The sequence below is a fragment of the Notothenia coriiceps genome, unplaced genomic scaffold (genome assembly GCF_000735185.1).
Source record: "Notothenia coriiceps isolate Sejong01 unplaced genomic scaffold, NC01 NC01_scaffold00019001, whole genome shotgun sequence".
Taxonomy (NCBI): domain Eukaryota; kingdom Metazoa; phylum Chordata; class Actinopteri; order Perciformes; family Nototheniidae; genus Notothenia; species Notothenia coriiceps.
The window spans coordinates 411,480-426,531 of NW_011351702.1; the positions used below are offsets into that span (position 1 = coordinate 411,480).

General features: G+C 37.2%; 2 protein-coding genes across 2 annotated transcripts; one reads left to right on the plus strand and one right to left on the minus strand.

Annotated features, from left to right (window-relative positions):
• Positions 1 to 1,361: 1,361 nt before the first annotated feature.
• Positions 1,362 to 5,739, minus strand: b4galt1l (DP-Gal:betaGlcNAc beta 1,4- galactosyltransferase, polypeptide 1, like). Its single transcript, XM_010778379.1, has 2 exons — positions 4,455 to 5,739; positions 1,362 to 3,085 (listed from the first exon to the last, which is right to left on the minus strand). Exons 1-2 carry the CDS (start codon positions 4,836 to 4,838, stop codon positions 2,417 to 2,419), a joined length of 1,053 nt encoding a protein of 350 aa, XP_010776681.1. The 5' UTR covers positions 4,839 to 5,739; the 3' UTR covers positions 1,362 to 2,416.
• A 3,798-nt stretch (positions 5,740 to 9,537) lies between these two features.
• prim1 (DNA primase subunit 1) lies at positions 9,538 to 14,606 on the plus strand. Its single transcript, XM_010778380.1, has 13 exons — positions 9,538 to 9,786; positions 10,687 to 10,844; positions 10,935 to 11,041; positions 11,593 to 11,666; positions 11,756 to 11,892; positions 12,065 to 12,123; positions 12,285 to 12,394; positions 12,552 to 12,643; positions 13,003 to 13,135; positions 13,225 to 13,294; positions 13,389 to 13,501; positions 14,144 to 14,242; positions 14,330 to 14,606. Exons 1-13 carry the CDS (start codon positions 9,678 to 9,680, stop codon positions 14,347 to 14,349), a joined length of 1,281 nt encoding a protein of 426 aa, XP_010776682.1. The 5' UTR covers positions 9,538 to 9,677; the 3' UTR covers positions 14,350 to 14,606.
• Positions 14,607 to 15,052: the final 446 nt, after the last annotated feature.

Sequence of the window (15,052 nt, forward strand, 5' to 3'; positions counted from 1 at the left end):
CTCTGTCTCTCTCTGTCTCTCTCTCACACACAAAATGCGCTCCTGCCACACACACACACACACAGACGCTCCTCCGTGACGATGATCACAAAAACACATTTGAAAAGTGGGGGGGACACAAACGGGATTTTGAAAAGTGGGGGGGACATGTCCCCCCTGTCCCCAGTGGAAATTACGCCCATGGTACCAAAAATAACAATTTGATTATGAGTAACAAGATGAATGATGACAGGAGTTTTAAGGTCAGGGGAATTAGATAATGGTTTGATACACAGGACAATGGCTTTGTTTTAGAACTAAATATTGAACTTTCATTTCATTTTAGCTGAAACCCTTGCGAACCACACAACTGCTACATAACCTGACAATCCAAATGAATTCCCTTAGTGAAAATGTGAATGTTATTATAAACAGCTCAACATAATGAACATCATCACAAGTGTGCATGCCCTCCAAAGTGTGTGCTGCACCTTTCATTAAATATATATTGTCAACACATTTCACATAATTGCATTAGCTTAGTTGAAACCAACAATATTAAGTTTAAATAAAAAAATAGGTTCAACTTTATATTATTGATTCAGCTAACCTAACACAATTACGTGTTGACATAATACATTTAATTAAAGTCAACGATTATGTTTATTCAGTGTACGTCTTGCATCTGCCCTTCAATATGAAGTATATCAACGTTTCAAACAGGTCACTCCAGCTCTTTAGGCTGAAGAGATGAATACTTAACTTCTCTCACTGGGGCCGAAATGTCTTTCCTTGGAGGGCCAGAACTGAAACATAGTGTGGGTCACATGGCTAAAGCAAACACCTATTGTTAAAGTTCACTGCCTCGCCCTTTTTCTCTTACATCACTCGCCAAAAACTGCATTCCTCAGAAAAATGTCCCTCTGCCTGCTCTGCGTTTAAAATGGGCTAAGATTAGGAAAACTATTTAATAATTAGGCATGCTATGAATTCAAAGAGCATTTCAAAATTGGATAAACAACAATTTAAAGGAAAATTTTGATCAAACTTGCTAGAGACTGAAATGAACCCAATGTTTCAGTTCATCGTGGGGTAATTTTAATTTTTCACAAAGAGTGACTTTGATGTATTTAATCTCAAAACAAGTTATATCAAAGTCTCAGTTATCTAAAAGAAAACCATAATTAACTGCGGAAAAACTACACACTTTGAACAGTATGCTTTTTAAAATTGCTGTAAGGGTGTTTGCTTATAATTTACTCTGTTGATTCCCCTTTGGCTACAGCAGTGTTTCTCATGCAAGCTACTGGATATGATCTTACACAATTACAAAAGAAGCTTTACAATTACATGAACCCGAAAAAAAAAGAAGAAAAGTGACACGTAGGAATTTGTAAATTGTTAGTTGGACGAATTGTTCTCTTTTAAGAATGATGCTATGCCTGCTGAAAATAAGGAAACAGGGTTTAATAACTTTAGGCTTGCAAGCTCAATGTATGTTCACAAGCAAGCTCAGTGGCCACAAATGTCCTCACAGTTGTTTTTAAAATCTTTATAAAAGTTTCCAAAACATTGCTAGAGTTCACAAGACAAAGGCACATTCATCACATGCAAAAGGCCATACATAAAAAGCAGTAAACCCATCTTTCCAATATAAAGATAAATCAATCTGTTCATCCCCACCACTATAACATGTATTTACCCATTGTTGATTTCATCACACTTTCAAGTATTCACAGGATGCAACTACACAGCAAACTGAAGTACAAAAACAATAAATGGTTTGATTAAAACAAATGTCTCAGTACAAAATCATCCCATTTACAAAGTATTGTGTTGAATGATGAATAAAAGACCCTTCACCCGATCATTTGCCAACACAGACATAATAGGTGACAGTGGACATCATTAATAAAGGTCATATTGGTAGTAAGTTAAAGTTAAGTTAATCGTTTTTTACTCTTACCGAACAATATCATGATCATTTTATTTACTTAGTATTAGTAATGTTACGTATAATGTGGGTTATTTTATCATTACTTTGTGCAAGAGGAAGTATATGATAAACTGTATTTTACCTGATAAAAGACGATAACAATTATATTCTGATACCATTTGTAAACTATTATGATTGAGCACATTGTAACATCAATACCAAATACTCCATTAAGTATATAAAATAGTAATATTGTGTCCAACACTTCTTAAAAAAACGATTTACTTTAATTTAAAGTTTAATCCACTGTCAGTATGCCATTTAACAATGCTGGCTATTGCATGTTGTTACCTTCACATTTTTCTGTTCAAAGTACGATTGTCATACGCAAATTGTACACACACACACACACACACACACACACACACACACACACACACACACACAATAGCACATTTCTGAAGTCAACAGCATTTCCAGTTTCGCAGGTTCCTCCTTCCTTTAGCTTGGTGGGGCGTCAATATCCACAGTGATAAATGTGTACAGAAGATCCTTCACAATCTCCTTGACTGTGTATTTGAGGGTATTAAGCCCATCTTTATCCATGTTTCTAAGAGTTTGGCTCAGTTTACCCGGATTCTTTGGATTAACCTCATTGTGCAAGTCTCTCTGATGTTTGATCATCCTGTACTTTCCCAACACAGAGTCCGGTCGAGAGATGGACATCCCACGGAAGTCAATTCTCTTGTAGATGTCATCGTCCTCACCCCCCCAGCCCCAGTAGGTGTTTGGGAAGCCATTGATCTTCAAGTATTGCTTCTTGGACAATGAAGAAACACCGCCAAAGAAGGTGTTGTAGGGTAACCTGAAATTAAACTTGTCCATAGCTACGGCCAAGTGTCGTGGATTTTCAAAACATCTATAGAGGTTACGGTCATCGATGGGAACCAAATCTATGTCAGAGAAGACAAAGCAATCATAATCATATTCCTTCAGCGCTTCCACATAGCCGACATTCATCAGTTTAGCCCGGTTGAACACTCCCTCTCCGTCCTGGTTGATAACATACACTGTGTAGTCCAACTGCTGTCGTATCAGTATGGGATGGAGATAAAACAGCCAGTGCTTCAGGTGCTCGTGCCGATTTCTGAATGCAATGATGATGGCCACCTACACAAGTGAAATAAGGAAGTTTGCATTAATATAAATATAAATCTTATCTTAAAGTCCCCTATTATACTGTTGTCCATGAATATATTAAAGATCTCGGATATATACAAAACATGTCTCTGGAGTGCTCGAAATACCAAACAGATCATTGCAGCATTACCCATAATCCCCTCTGTTTCAGCCCTGTTTCAAAAGTGCTGATTCTCTGTCTGTTACTTTAGATGAAAATAAGGAGCGCCTCCCCACGCCCCTCTGAGAGACATTTGGTTAACAAAAACACAATGGTGCTCTAGGAGGAGATTCAGGTGATAAGGTGGGGGGGGGGTTACCTTGTTGGTGATTGGGCTAATGGTTACACAAGACAACACATCGTTATGACATCACAAAGTGGCCAAAATCTGATCAGCTGACAGGTTTTTATAGAAATGGATCAGAACAAAAAGAGAGAGAATCTTTGTTCCTGACATTTTCAAAGTCTCTTTTCACAGAGGGGACACATGTTGATGTAGAATAGACATGGAGAAGAGGATTTTGCATAGGTGACCTTTAAACTTAGAATTGTCTGTAAAATCTGCTAAACTGGTTACTGTGAAAACATACAGCATACTCGTACATCCTGCTCTACGTGGCAGAAGTTCAGATTTATACGTCGAGCTGGCGGCACCAACTGACATGACAGATGTGTACCAAGGGTTTGATCTGCTTCATTTTGAGTTGCTACACTAATTTTTCCCACCATGGATTAATACAATACACAATCATGAAACTGTGAAAAGTCCTCAGAAGGGGCAGCTCTTCTTTATTCTCTCATGATGGCTAGCATGCTCATTTCAGGAGACATTTACACTATACTTAACTAACATCAAAACGGTTACTTCTATGCATTCAGTTTATAATCTTTGTTCATTTTTTGAGCATTTCATGATTAGATTCTGACCATATTTTACATCATGCAGCTTAATGCAGTGAGTTTGCTATAGGAAGCCCATTTGTGTATTGTTTTACTTTTGATCTCATTATGATTTTTTATATTTATAAAAAAAAAGAGAAAATACAAATAAAAAAATAACAGGTAAACAGTTACTTGATTCTAAACAACTATAGGTCTAGTTAAAGTGACGCTTAAAAATAAATATATTTTAGCACATTAACACAACAAGAAAATACTTAATACAAAATGAAAGCCATCACCTTAGTGAAAGGACATAAAAGTTGGTGATTTAGTCAGAATTCTCACATAAATATGATGTATATTACAAACTTCAATTAAGTTTTGACACCTCTTTCTTTGAAAATAGATTCCATGTATCTAATAATACAGAAAACTGATCCAATATGTGTTCATTTGTCTCTGCATTTATTCTCATACCTTCTGCAGGGCGATGCAGTCTGGAGGCTTGTATCGTCCTCCCTCCTTCAGAACGGGACCCATCTCCTTTCTGATATCATCCAAGGATCTTTTGGTATTAAACTCCACCAAGAGGGGACCCACAAGATGCGGGGGGGTGTCAGGGCAAGGTTCCAAACCCTTCCTTGGAGTGGGTGCCATCACTGTCTTTTCTTTGGTGAGATTAAGGGATCCATTCTTTGGTTCTTTGGTCCATTGAGGAACTGTCTTGTTCACCTTTACTTTATCGTCCGATTGTCTAAACTGAGTTAAAGTGCTGTCGTTTCTAAAGTATAGAAGCACCACAAAACATGCCAGAGTGAAAAAAGCAAAGAAGCACAGGACTTGAAAGAGTTTTTTCAGCATGTTGCTACCCCTGAAGTTGAGTCCTGAACACTCATCGGCTCTCTAACAGCACAACACTATACTCTTTCTTTACACTTTGCAAGTCAAAGGTGTTCCTAACAAAGAGCAGACAGACAGGTTTTATTTACCTGGGTGCAGCTTCCTTGTTCACGTCACCGGATCAGGTTGGCAACACCTTGTCAATAATTAGTGATACAAATTTTTACGCACTTGTATCCGTTTTTAAAACAATTGTATGACTTGTTAATTGAAAGTGTATTGCTGTGTTTTCTGTCTACAATATAATTATATTAGCTCTTGTAATTTGAAGGGCATTATCCTACCTTTAGACCTAATTGATATGAAACACAAACAAAAAACACACCTATGTAATAAAACAAGAAAGACTTAATTATTGGCCAATTGAATCATAATTTCTTCTTTAGATATTAGAGCAATAACTATACTTCCTGTAAATTGTCATACAGGGCCCTCTAGTGGTGAGAGAGTGACAATGCTGAGTGTCCTGAGAGTCCTGAGTGTCCAGTGTGAAACTTGACACACTTGAAGTTTACCTACAACTAACAAGTCCTCAAACAAACTTATAAAAGCTCTCACAATGACAGACTTCCTCAGGCAGATCCTCAGAGTAAACAGACGTCCCAGGAAACAAAACGTGTCCAAACTTGCCTCCTGTAGCGCGTGAACTTTCTGTTTAGAGTTTCTGTTTGTTGCCTCTGCTCTTGTAGAAAACGGACAGGATGGTCTCCTTTCAATGTCGAACAAGATTTTGTATATTTCCGTCTGCTGTTAATCTGTACCGTCACTGATAAGAATCCTACAGTACACGTCAGTTGACTTCCTTTTGCACACAACCCGGGTCAGTAAGGGGAGTGCCATCAAGATGAGGAAGCTATTTCAATGTGAATGACATACAAAAGGGAAGGGTTTCACTTACAATGATCCCACCCAGCTTTCTGAAGCAGAAACTATGCCTTTACAGGTGCTGAACAGATGTTTCGTTTTAGCTCTGTATTCATTTAACAAAGGGTAGTTTTATGATGTTTTAATCTCACAATGGTTAACAATAGTCACAGTTATTGTACAGGTTATGATTAGTTGAAAGAAACCACAAGACACTTGTATCAGCTTTCACATTCAAATTTGCAGGTTTTACACAATTTGTTAGCTGGGTTTTCTAAGTAAAGAGCCGGATGATATGATGGTAATATGGCTTTTGTTTAATATGCCAGAATATGTTTAAAATTCATTACATTTGAATAAAAACAGTAATATAAATATGTTTTTGCTTTTAGGGTGGGAAAATGAAAGCAGCATATATCCAGTATGGAAATTCATTACGTTCATGTCACATTAACACCAAAACTTCCCACTGAAAACAAGGAAGCCAGTGTTCAAATCATGTGACCATATCACCCATAACTGATTAACAGAGACCACATTCATTTCAAAGCAGGACAATTTTTCAACTGATAATCTATCAAAAACACACAAAGTACTGCTATTTGGAGTAGGTTGAATGCTTGAGTGTGTGAATGTGGTTAATCCAAAGAGTAGAGAGGACATGTGAGGGAGAGGAAGTGGTTGCCTGGTTCCTTAACTGACTTGTTGAACAACTATGCAAACAACACAGTTAAAGTCATTACTGAAACACAATATGGTAACTATGTGCTAGTATCTGTGCCTTTTGATTCCATCAAAATTTAGAGAGCTATTGAGGGAGAATGTAAATGCATCAAATACATCAGGATTTTAAAACTTGCTTTAGAAAACAATGAAATAACACGAGATTAGACCATGTATGGGACATTTATTTTCGTCATAAGGATCTAAATCATTAAATGTTATAGAAACATGGTTATTGAAAAGTGAAACAAGTGTACATTTTTTATTTTTAAACTGTAGCAATAGTGACCCCTGGTGGTATTTCAAAGCATTGCTTCTTAAAACGGAATACTATAGACCTCTTGAGAATAGAATACCATGCATGCCTTCATGTGCTTGCCTGCCTTTGATGGCACATACTGTCCCTGTTACTAAATACAGCTTGAACTAGTTCATAGTGATTGCTGTTTTTTTGTTGTCATTTCCTATTTTACAATTCTTGATTAAAACAATATATTAATTTGAGTTGTGTTGTTTGGATATGTTGTGTTTGAGTGTTTATAGAATTTTTGGAAATTATTTTTAAACACCTTTTATTTTGATGCTAATGTGGCTCTGGTTGAGTTGTTTAAACGACAATTGGCACCTTGGGTAGGCTTTGTTTAAAGTTGTTTGTCCAAGCTTACACTGTGCCCACTGACCTCTTCTAACATATTTTTAGTTAAAGGGCCCATGTCATGCCCATTTCTACTGATCATAATTCCATTGTTGAGGTATACTAGAATAGATTTACACTGTGCAATGTTCCAAACTCACGTTGGTTTCTCATACAGCATCTCTGTAAAGTATGTGTATTCACCGGTATTCACTCTCTGTCCTAAATGGCTTGTTGGAGCTCCTGACCCCCCCTCCCTGTGAGCCCAGTGTGCTCTGATTGGTCGAGACATTGCGAGGCTCGTTGCTGCGATCTGCTGCGAGGAGCGGACAGGCTTCCGGGTCGGCGATACAGCGAGAACAAGCTAAACTCACCCTGAGCACACACAAACACTCACAGCCGAAGTAAAAACGGTAAGTGTTGCTTGATATTGAGTAAGAAAAAGGTTTATAACGCTATGAGCATGGTCTGCGGAGAGCATTTCTCCGCGATCCCAACTTAGCAGCCCGAAAAACGTTTACCCATTTAAACATACCTTGTGTGTTTTAAACATCATAAATACACAAACAACAATCAATACTTACAGGTTGTGTATACCCGAATCTCCCGCTGGTCCAAACAAAGGAGGAACAGCATCGTTCTTCAGCCCTACGCTGTACATATCCGGCGTGAATCGCTGAAAGGTTTGTGAAGCTCTGTTTCGTGAAAGACTGGCAGAGGGTGTGGCCTCTGGGTATTCACACGTCACAGTACCCAGGAAGTAAACAATGGAAAATGAGAAATCTCCAACGAGGCGTTTTGGGGCAGCATAGACTGTGTTAGAGTTTTACTCGCTACAGGGTGTACTTTGATGGTTTTTGACTCTGCAGACCGTTTACATGCATAAAAACCTTCATAACACAAGGGGACGGGTAATAACCGTTAAAGCATGACATGGGACCTTTAAAATCTGATCAATTCCTTCACCACTGCAATAAGTTCTCATTATGAGATGTCCGCTTACATACTTGCATGATCAGCCACAGAAAAGCTGAAGTAAAGTTATATTTTAGGGTAGCAGCTACTTTATGTAATGCGCATTTATTTGCACCAAACTTGTTGACATTCAGCTGTAGCGTCAGTAGAAACAGACATTGTTAATCCCAAATCCATTTCAAATCATTTCTAAGAAAGGACTAACCACATCCCCTGTGGCCTTCAGCAAAAACAATTAGCATAATTCAAGTAAGATGCGGTTGAGAGCTTTTTCATTATGTAAATCAGGATATGACTAAAAAATATTACCATAAACACAAGTCCAATCATCAAGTGGAAATGTATTGGCATGCTTGTCTATAAATTGCTCCTGAATGTGGCACAGTTCAGTGATGCTGCAAAGAGACAGAAGTTCATTACCATTAATCAACTTCACAGGTTTTTCCCATACCGTAGCATACTATGATAACAGTTGGATAATTGCAACGGTGAAAGGTAATACTCACTGTCAACGTCAACCTTTCTGAAACAACTGGATTCAATGGAGTGCAGAGGAATGGACGGGTCGTGGTTGGAAAGGTGTGCACAAAAAATATTGATGTGCAAAAGTTAATACATTTATTTTGTTTCTTAACGTTTTCATAGTTACATTTCACATACTGCAAGTTAAGTTGTAAGTGAGGCATGTTTAAATGGCAGCTGCACTGTACATACAAGTGTTTGTGTGTAAAAGGTCTTTCCATTTACATTCTATCAAATATCCATGTTGTGTGTAATAAAGGCAAAATGACAGAGCCAGTGCATGGCAATTATAGAGAGGTTTAATGACAACAGAGTGAAGCTATAGATGAGACGAAATGAATACAATTAGATCGTAAATCATATATACGGTAATGCACAGCCCACAGTCCAAAGAGCAACTGATCATTTTTCAGTCCATGAGGAAAAGGACCCCCACAATCCCTTGAATGGGGTATTATAATATTTGTCCTTAAACGGTACTGCCCTCTAGAGGTGTAGTATATAAATTACTACATTGCAAGGGATATTATTTGTGACACACATATATACACAAATACTCAGCCAATAGTGAAATTACGTTTTTATTGGTTGATGGGTAAAACAAAACAAAAATAAAAAAGGACTTGCAGTAGAGTCAAATGCCCATAGATATCTATGCAAATGCCTACCCATCCCATAATGCTCTCTCAGAACGTTGACACTTCCGCCTTCACTTCCGTTGTAGGACACACATTACAAGGTTAAATAAAGCTTTGAAAAAGTCAGATATAATCTTTTATAGCGCGGCAAGTATTTACATACAATTTACTCATATCCATTTGACATTACATTCCCTTGGTAGTATATTTGATGCTGCAAATAAAAAAAACATTTAAAAACTATTTCCGCTTTTGATGACGTCATTGTGTAATAATGTTCTCATTGGCTCTCTCCCTCTCCCTTCCTTGAGTCTTTTCCCGCGCTACTCTCAGTGTAAAACAACACACTGAACTGTCAGTCTGTAGCGGCCGCAAGCTAGCTTCTTTCTGTTAATTTAACATATTTTTACAACTGTAACGATTCTGTTACTGCACTGTCAGGTAATGCCGGCCTCAGATTATGACTCGGCCTGTCTGCCGGACATATTGCCGCTGTACTACCGACGGCTGTTCCCCTTCTCACAGTATTACCGCTGGCTGAACTATGGAGGAGGTGAGTGTCGTCATTAGACAGCCCGCTGAAAGCTAGCAATACATAACATTAGCAAGATGAATTCATTATGTTGTTAACTTATGTTTTGTTATTTGCTAAATTAGAGAGCTCAGTGGCAGGTTTTGATGACATTATGAAGCATATTGTTTGTTCGGCATGGTGTGCTTATTCCCTCCTATTGCAAAGTCAAGGAGCAAACAACACAACAATGAGAATAATATTTATTGGAAAGTAGTATTTGAATAACTACAAATGTTTTTGACTGCTACAATAAACACAGTAAGAGTACAAATATAGGCAAAGTCAAGAAGATAATTATAGATCAGAACAGTTGCAATTGAAATGTGAAAAAGAGGCAATGATTCCCAACATGGCGTACTCACATGTGTGCTTCTGCAGTTTTCTATGGGTACATACAAAAACAGTGTAGTAGCTCATCTCATCTGAGAAATAAATTTTATTAAAAAAATACATAAATCAGCTACTATAACAACTGAACAATATGTGACTGAAAGTGTCACATAATACAAAATGTTTCCAAGTGTCCAAACAATTGAATTAGTTAGCTAAAGGAAATATAGGATAAATGGTTCAAAAATAATACCTAAAAGTAATGGATAAACAGGTATTACACTACCAGCACGTGCTTTTCCAAAGTACAAATAAATTATAGTTGTATGAGAGTGTTTTTGTTACATGGTAAATACTGTTACTGTATTTCCACTTTCTATCTTTTATAGTTAAATTAAATCTGGTTTTAAGTTGATTTAAATCTACATATTTGGAATCTCCCAGGTAGTTTGACACATGAGTTCACCTGACCTACGTATGTCTGACAAAAAAGGTTGGGAACCACTGACTATACAGGACTAATATATTGTTTTTCTTCTACAACTTCAGTGCAGAAGAACTACTTTCAGAATCGAGAGTTCTCCTTCACGCTCAAAGATGACATCTATGTCCGCTACCAGTCCTTCACCACGCAGAACGAGCTGGAGAAGGAGATACAGAAGATGAACCCTTACAAGATCGACATTGGGGCCATATACAGTCACAGGGTGAGAATGCATTTATCTTCTTTTGCATTCTTAGTTTTTTGTGCCCCTGCAGATATGTTATGGATAAAGTTGATTATGTTTCGTCCACAGCCCAATCAGCACAACACAGTGAAGTCAGGAACCTTCCAGGCCCTGGAGAAGGAGCTGGTGTTTGATATCGATATGACTGATTATGATGATGTCAGAAGCTGTTGCAGGTAAATTGATTCTGTGGTTAATTTGTTAAAATGATTAAATCTTGACTGTTACATAACTGAGATTAGGGCTGCTCGATTATGGCAAAAATCATAATCACGATTATTTTGGTCAATAATTGATATCACGATTATTAAATACGATTATTCATTGACTTTGAAAACATCAATTTATTGAACTTTAAAACAAATACAAATAATAATTTGAACAGTATGTTTTTAACTGTTGATTACCCTGAATATATAATTCAACTGAAAAACCAATACTAAAATAAATTATACATTTAGATAAATAATAATGAATACCAATAAACAAGATCAACAAATATTTTGGAGCGCACTTCCACAATGTACTAAACATATATTAATATGATAAATACAAATAAATTAGATCGAATATGTTGCAGTGCACTGTCACAACCTAGCAAAGCAAAATAATCGTTTTTTTCGATTATGTTGTTTTCGTAATTAAGGCAGGCCAAGATCGTAATTGCGATTTTAAAATATGAATAATTGCACAGCCCTAACTGAGATAACACAAACTCTCCTTTTAGTGCTGCAGAGATTTGCCCCAAGTGTTGGACCCTGATGACCATCGCCATTCGCGTCCTGGATAGAGCTCTTCGAGGTTTGTTTGTCATTCATTTTGTCTTGTGTCATTTTCTATTTTCTGCAGAACAGGTGTCTTAACACTTTTTGATGTATGTGATCTTCTAGATGACTTTGGTTTCCAGCATCTGCTGTGGGTTTATTCTGGCAGAAGAGGAGTGCATTGCTGGGTGTGTGATGAAGCGGCCAGGAAGCTCTCGGTAGCAGCACGCTCCGCAGTGGCTGAATACCTCAGCCTGGTTAAGGTAACAGTATTTTTAGGCTTTTAATAAGATAAATAAGACAGATTTATTTATGAGCAGTTGGGTTTAGTGTATCTGTCTGTCTCTTTCACGCCCTCATATCTCTGAAATATTTGCATCGGCATGGGGGTCAATAACACAAGATTGTGTGCTCTATTCACTGCTGTCTTTATAGGGAGGTGATGAGACGATGAAGAAAGTAGTGCTCTCAGATCCAATTCATCCCTTTATCAGGTAAGAAGCCAATCCTTTTATCAGTAAAGTCAATTTGAGGCTGTAACAGTTTTTCTGTTGCGTTTTTTGTGTATAATTACACCAACTGTTATTGAGGTTGTTGCCTCTGACTGATGTTGTTGCTTCAGCTGTTTGAAAGTCTCTACCTGTGATTTCCGCAGAGAGTCTTTGGTGGTGGTGGAGCGATACTTCCCCCTGTACGCACTACAGGACCAGGACATACTGGGTCGTAAGGAATCTGTGGACAAAGTGCTGGCACTCACACCTGAAGATATCCTTTTCAGAACATGCAGTAGAGCCAATAGCTGATGGAAAACACCACATTTTATTTCTCTCAAATCGAATGTGATTCAAACATGAGAGTATGATCTCTTCTTGTTCAACACACTATGAAAATAACTTTACCTGACCTTAACTCAAGCATTTACATGTAAGAAAACAGTTACAGCAGGCCTTTCAGAACGAGAAGAAACCGGAGAACCGTTGGATGCTGTTGGAGGACCAAGCCAAACGGAAACAGGTAATACTCCTCACTAGTCACTAAACTCATAATCTATCAATGTAAAAGGGACTCAGGGGCCATATTGAAGACGAGACATTTCTTAGAATGAATTACACACGAAAGCACAATGATTTAAAATGTTTTGATCAGTGTTCTACAAGGACAAGACTATGCAAATGGAGTAGCTTATTTTATGTTTGATAAACCCTAGAGTCATTAAGGTGGAGAAATAAATGACCACATTATATTTCTTATCCTAAGTTTTTATTACATACAGTCTCTTCATATTACAACGTGACTTTGATTAGTTTTTTCAAATATGACCACCATAGAGGTTGTTGTAAAAAGTCACAACAATGTAATCTTTCTTTCTAAAGGGCACTTCCAAAAAGGGCCAACACTTTGAGAAAGAGATCATGCTGCAGTATTGTTACCCCCGGCTCGATGTGAACGTCAGTAAAGGAGTGAACCATTTGCTGAAGAGCCCCTTCAGTGTCCATCCCAAAACAGGTAAGCCTAGATCTAATGTGATTGAATGTAGATGGCATGTTTATTAATGACAGTCTTAATGTAATTCTTGCCTTTTGAACTCTGGCCAGGCCGCATCTCTGTTCCCATCGACCTCAAAGAGTTGGAAACCTTTGATCCTTTTGCTGTGCCCACCATCAGGTTAGTGATAGTGAACTGTCCCATGCTTTGTTGTTGCAGTGATTGAAAATCGTCAGAGCTTATATCATAACTTTTTTTTAATTTTTTTTTTTAGTATGATCTGTGAGGAGCTGGATCGTCCCAGGACAGTCGAAGAGGAGGAGAAGTCAGAGGAGACAAATGACAAGGAAAACGAGAAGGAAGCAGCAGAGAGTCGAAAGATCAGAGGTGAGATTCTCAAATAACTCATCGTAGATTTCACAAATGACCATCCCTTTTTAAGTTACAGGCTAACACTGGGTCATTTTGCTCGCTTTTCCTGGTTCAAAATAAAGCTAAAGGGTCAAATCAACCATGACATGTTTTTTATAATGATTATCATTAGGACTGTACCAAATAGAACGCAGCTTAATATATATATATATAATGTTTAAAATCAACATTTTAAATGCTGCCCAGCTTTTTTAAATGTTTGCATATCTATTAGTTATGTTCAAATGTGTTATTCCCGCACAGATAAATATTAGGCCACTCAAATATTATTAGTATAATACTTTTCTAGAATTAGAAACCAGTGGTGGCTGCAAAGCATTGTTTTCAACTTGTGTGAAATAACTACAGATCATTGTAAAGTCCAAAAGTGAAAACTAATTAAAATAAAAACGGAAAGGAACACATTTGCCCTGTAATCAGAAACAGTTTGCTCTCCCAGCACACAGAGGGAGGCGACTGAGGACTTTTCATTTAAGAAAGTTGATTTAAAAAAACAAAAAAACATTTTCCCCGGAAATGTCATAAGGTGTAATAAGAGACATTCAAAGCTCCTTGTGAAAACCTCACTAGCAGCTCACTGATTTCTTTTCTTGACAGATTACAAGAGAACAAGCCTGGCGAAATATGTGAAATGCTTTGATCAGTTTCTGGATGTGATGGCTCGCTCATGGAAAGGAGAACTTCTTAAAAAGAGTGGTAAGTTTTATTTTGCCTAGATTAAATAAGCGTCTCTATATGAAGTATGTTCTTTCATGTAATTATTTTCTTCTTCTGTTCTTTTAGATCTTCAGAAAGACTTTTGAACTGGATCAACGATCAGAAAGTGATACAGACAAAACATTGTTAATATTTCCCGATCACTAATATGGATGACGATACAAACGGTCCTGTGTTGGGGTGGGAAGTTTCTATTTTTTGATGTACAATCATTCCCTCCACTTAAGAACATCTCCTTACTGCAGGTTTTTTCTACTACATTACCAATGCTATGCTGTTTGTCTGCTTTTTTCTATATTCTTCTATTGTACAGTCATTTGTGAAAATAAATTTGGTATTTCAACTTTTTCAAAATCTTGTATTTTACTTAACCCTAACCCTTACTTTAAATGAGAACGGTTTGCAATATTTTTGCCAACAATTTTCACCTATACATATTTGTATATATTGTTATAGATTAAACTATTCAACCATTCTGTAAAGTTTATGTTGATTTTAGATGTTGTCTTTGTTTACATCAGTGATATCTGTAAGTACAGCATGAATAAAGAATTAACAATATGATAGAGTAAAAATACTCCATTACAAATAAAGGTCTTGCATTCAGAAGTTTACAAAAGCGCAGAAATATTACAATCAAAAATATTTACTAAGAATAATTATATACACACATGAATGAAGTTTTTTAAATCATAGTATCATCAAGATACTCACTGTGGTGTGGCTTAGCTTGAGGTACTGAAGCTCTCAGCGTGGTGTTCAGAGAACAACCTGGCACTGAACCCCACG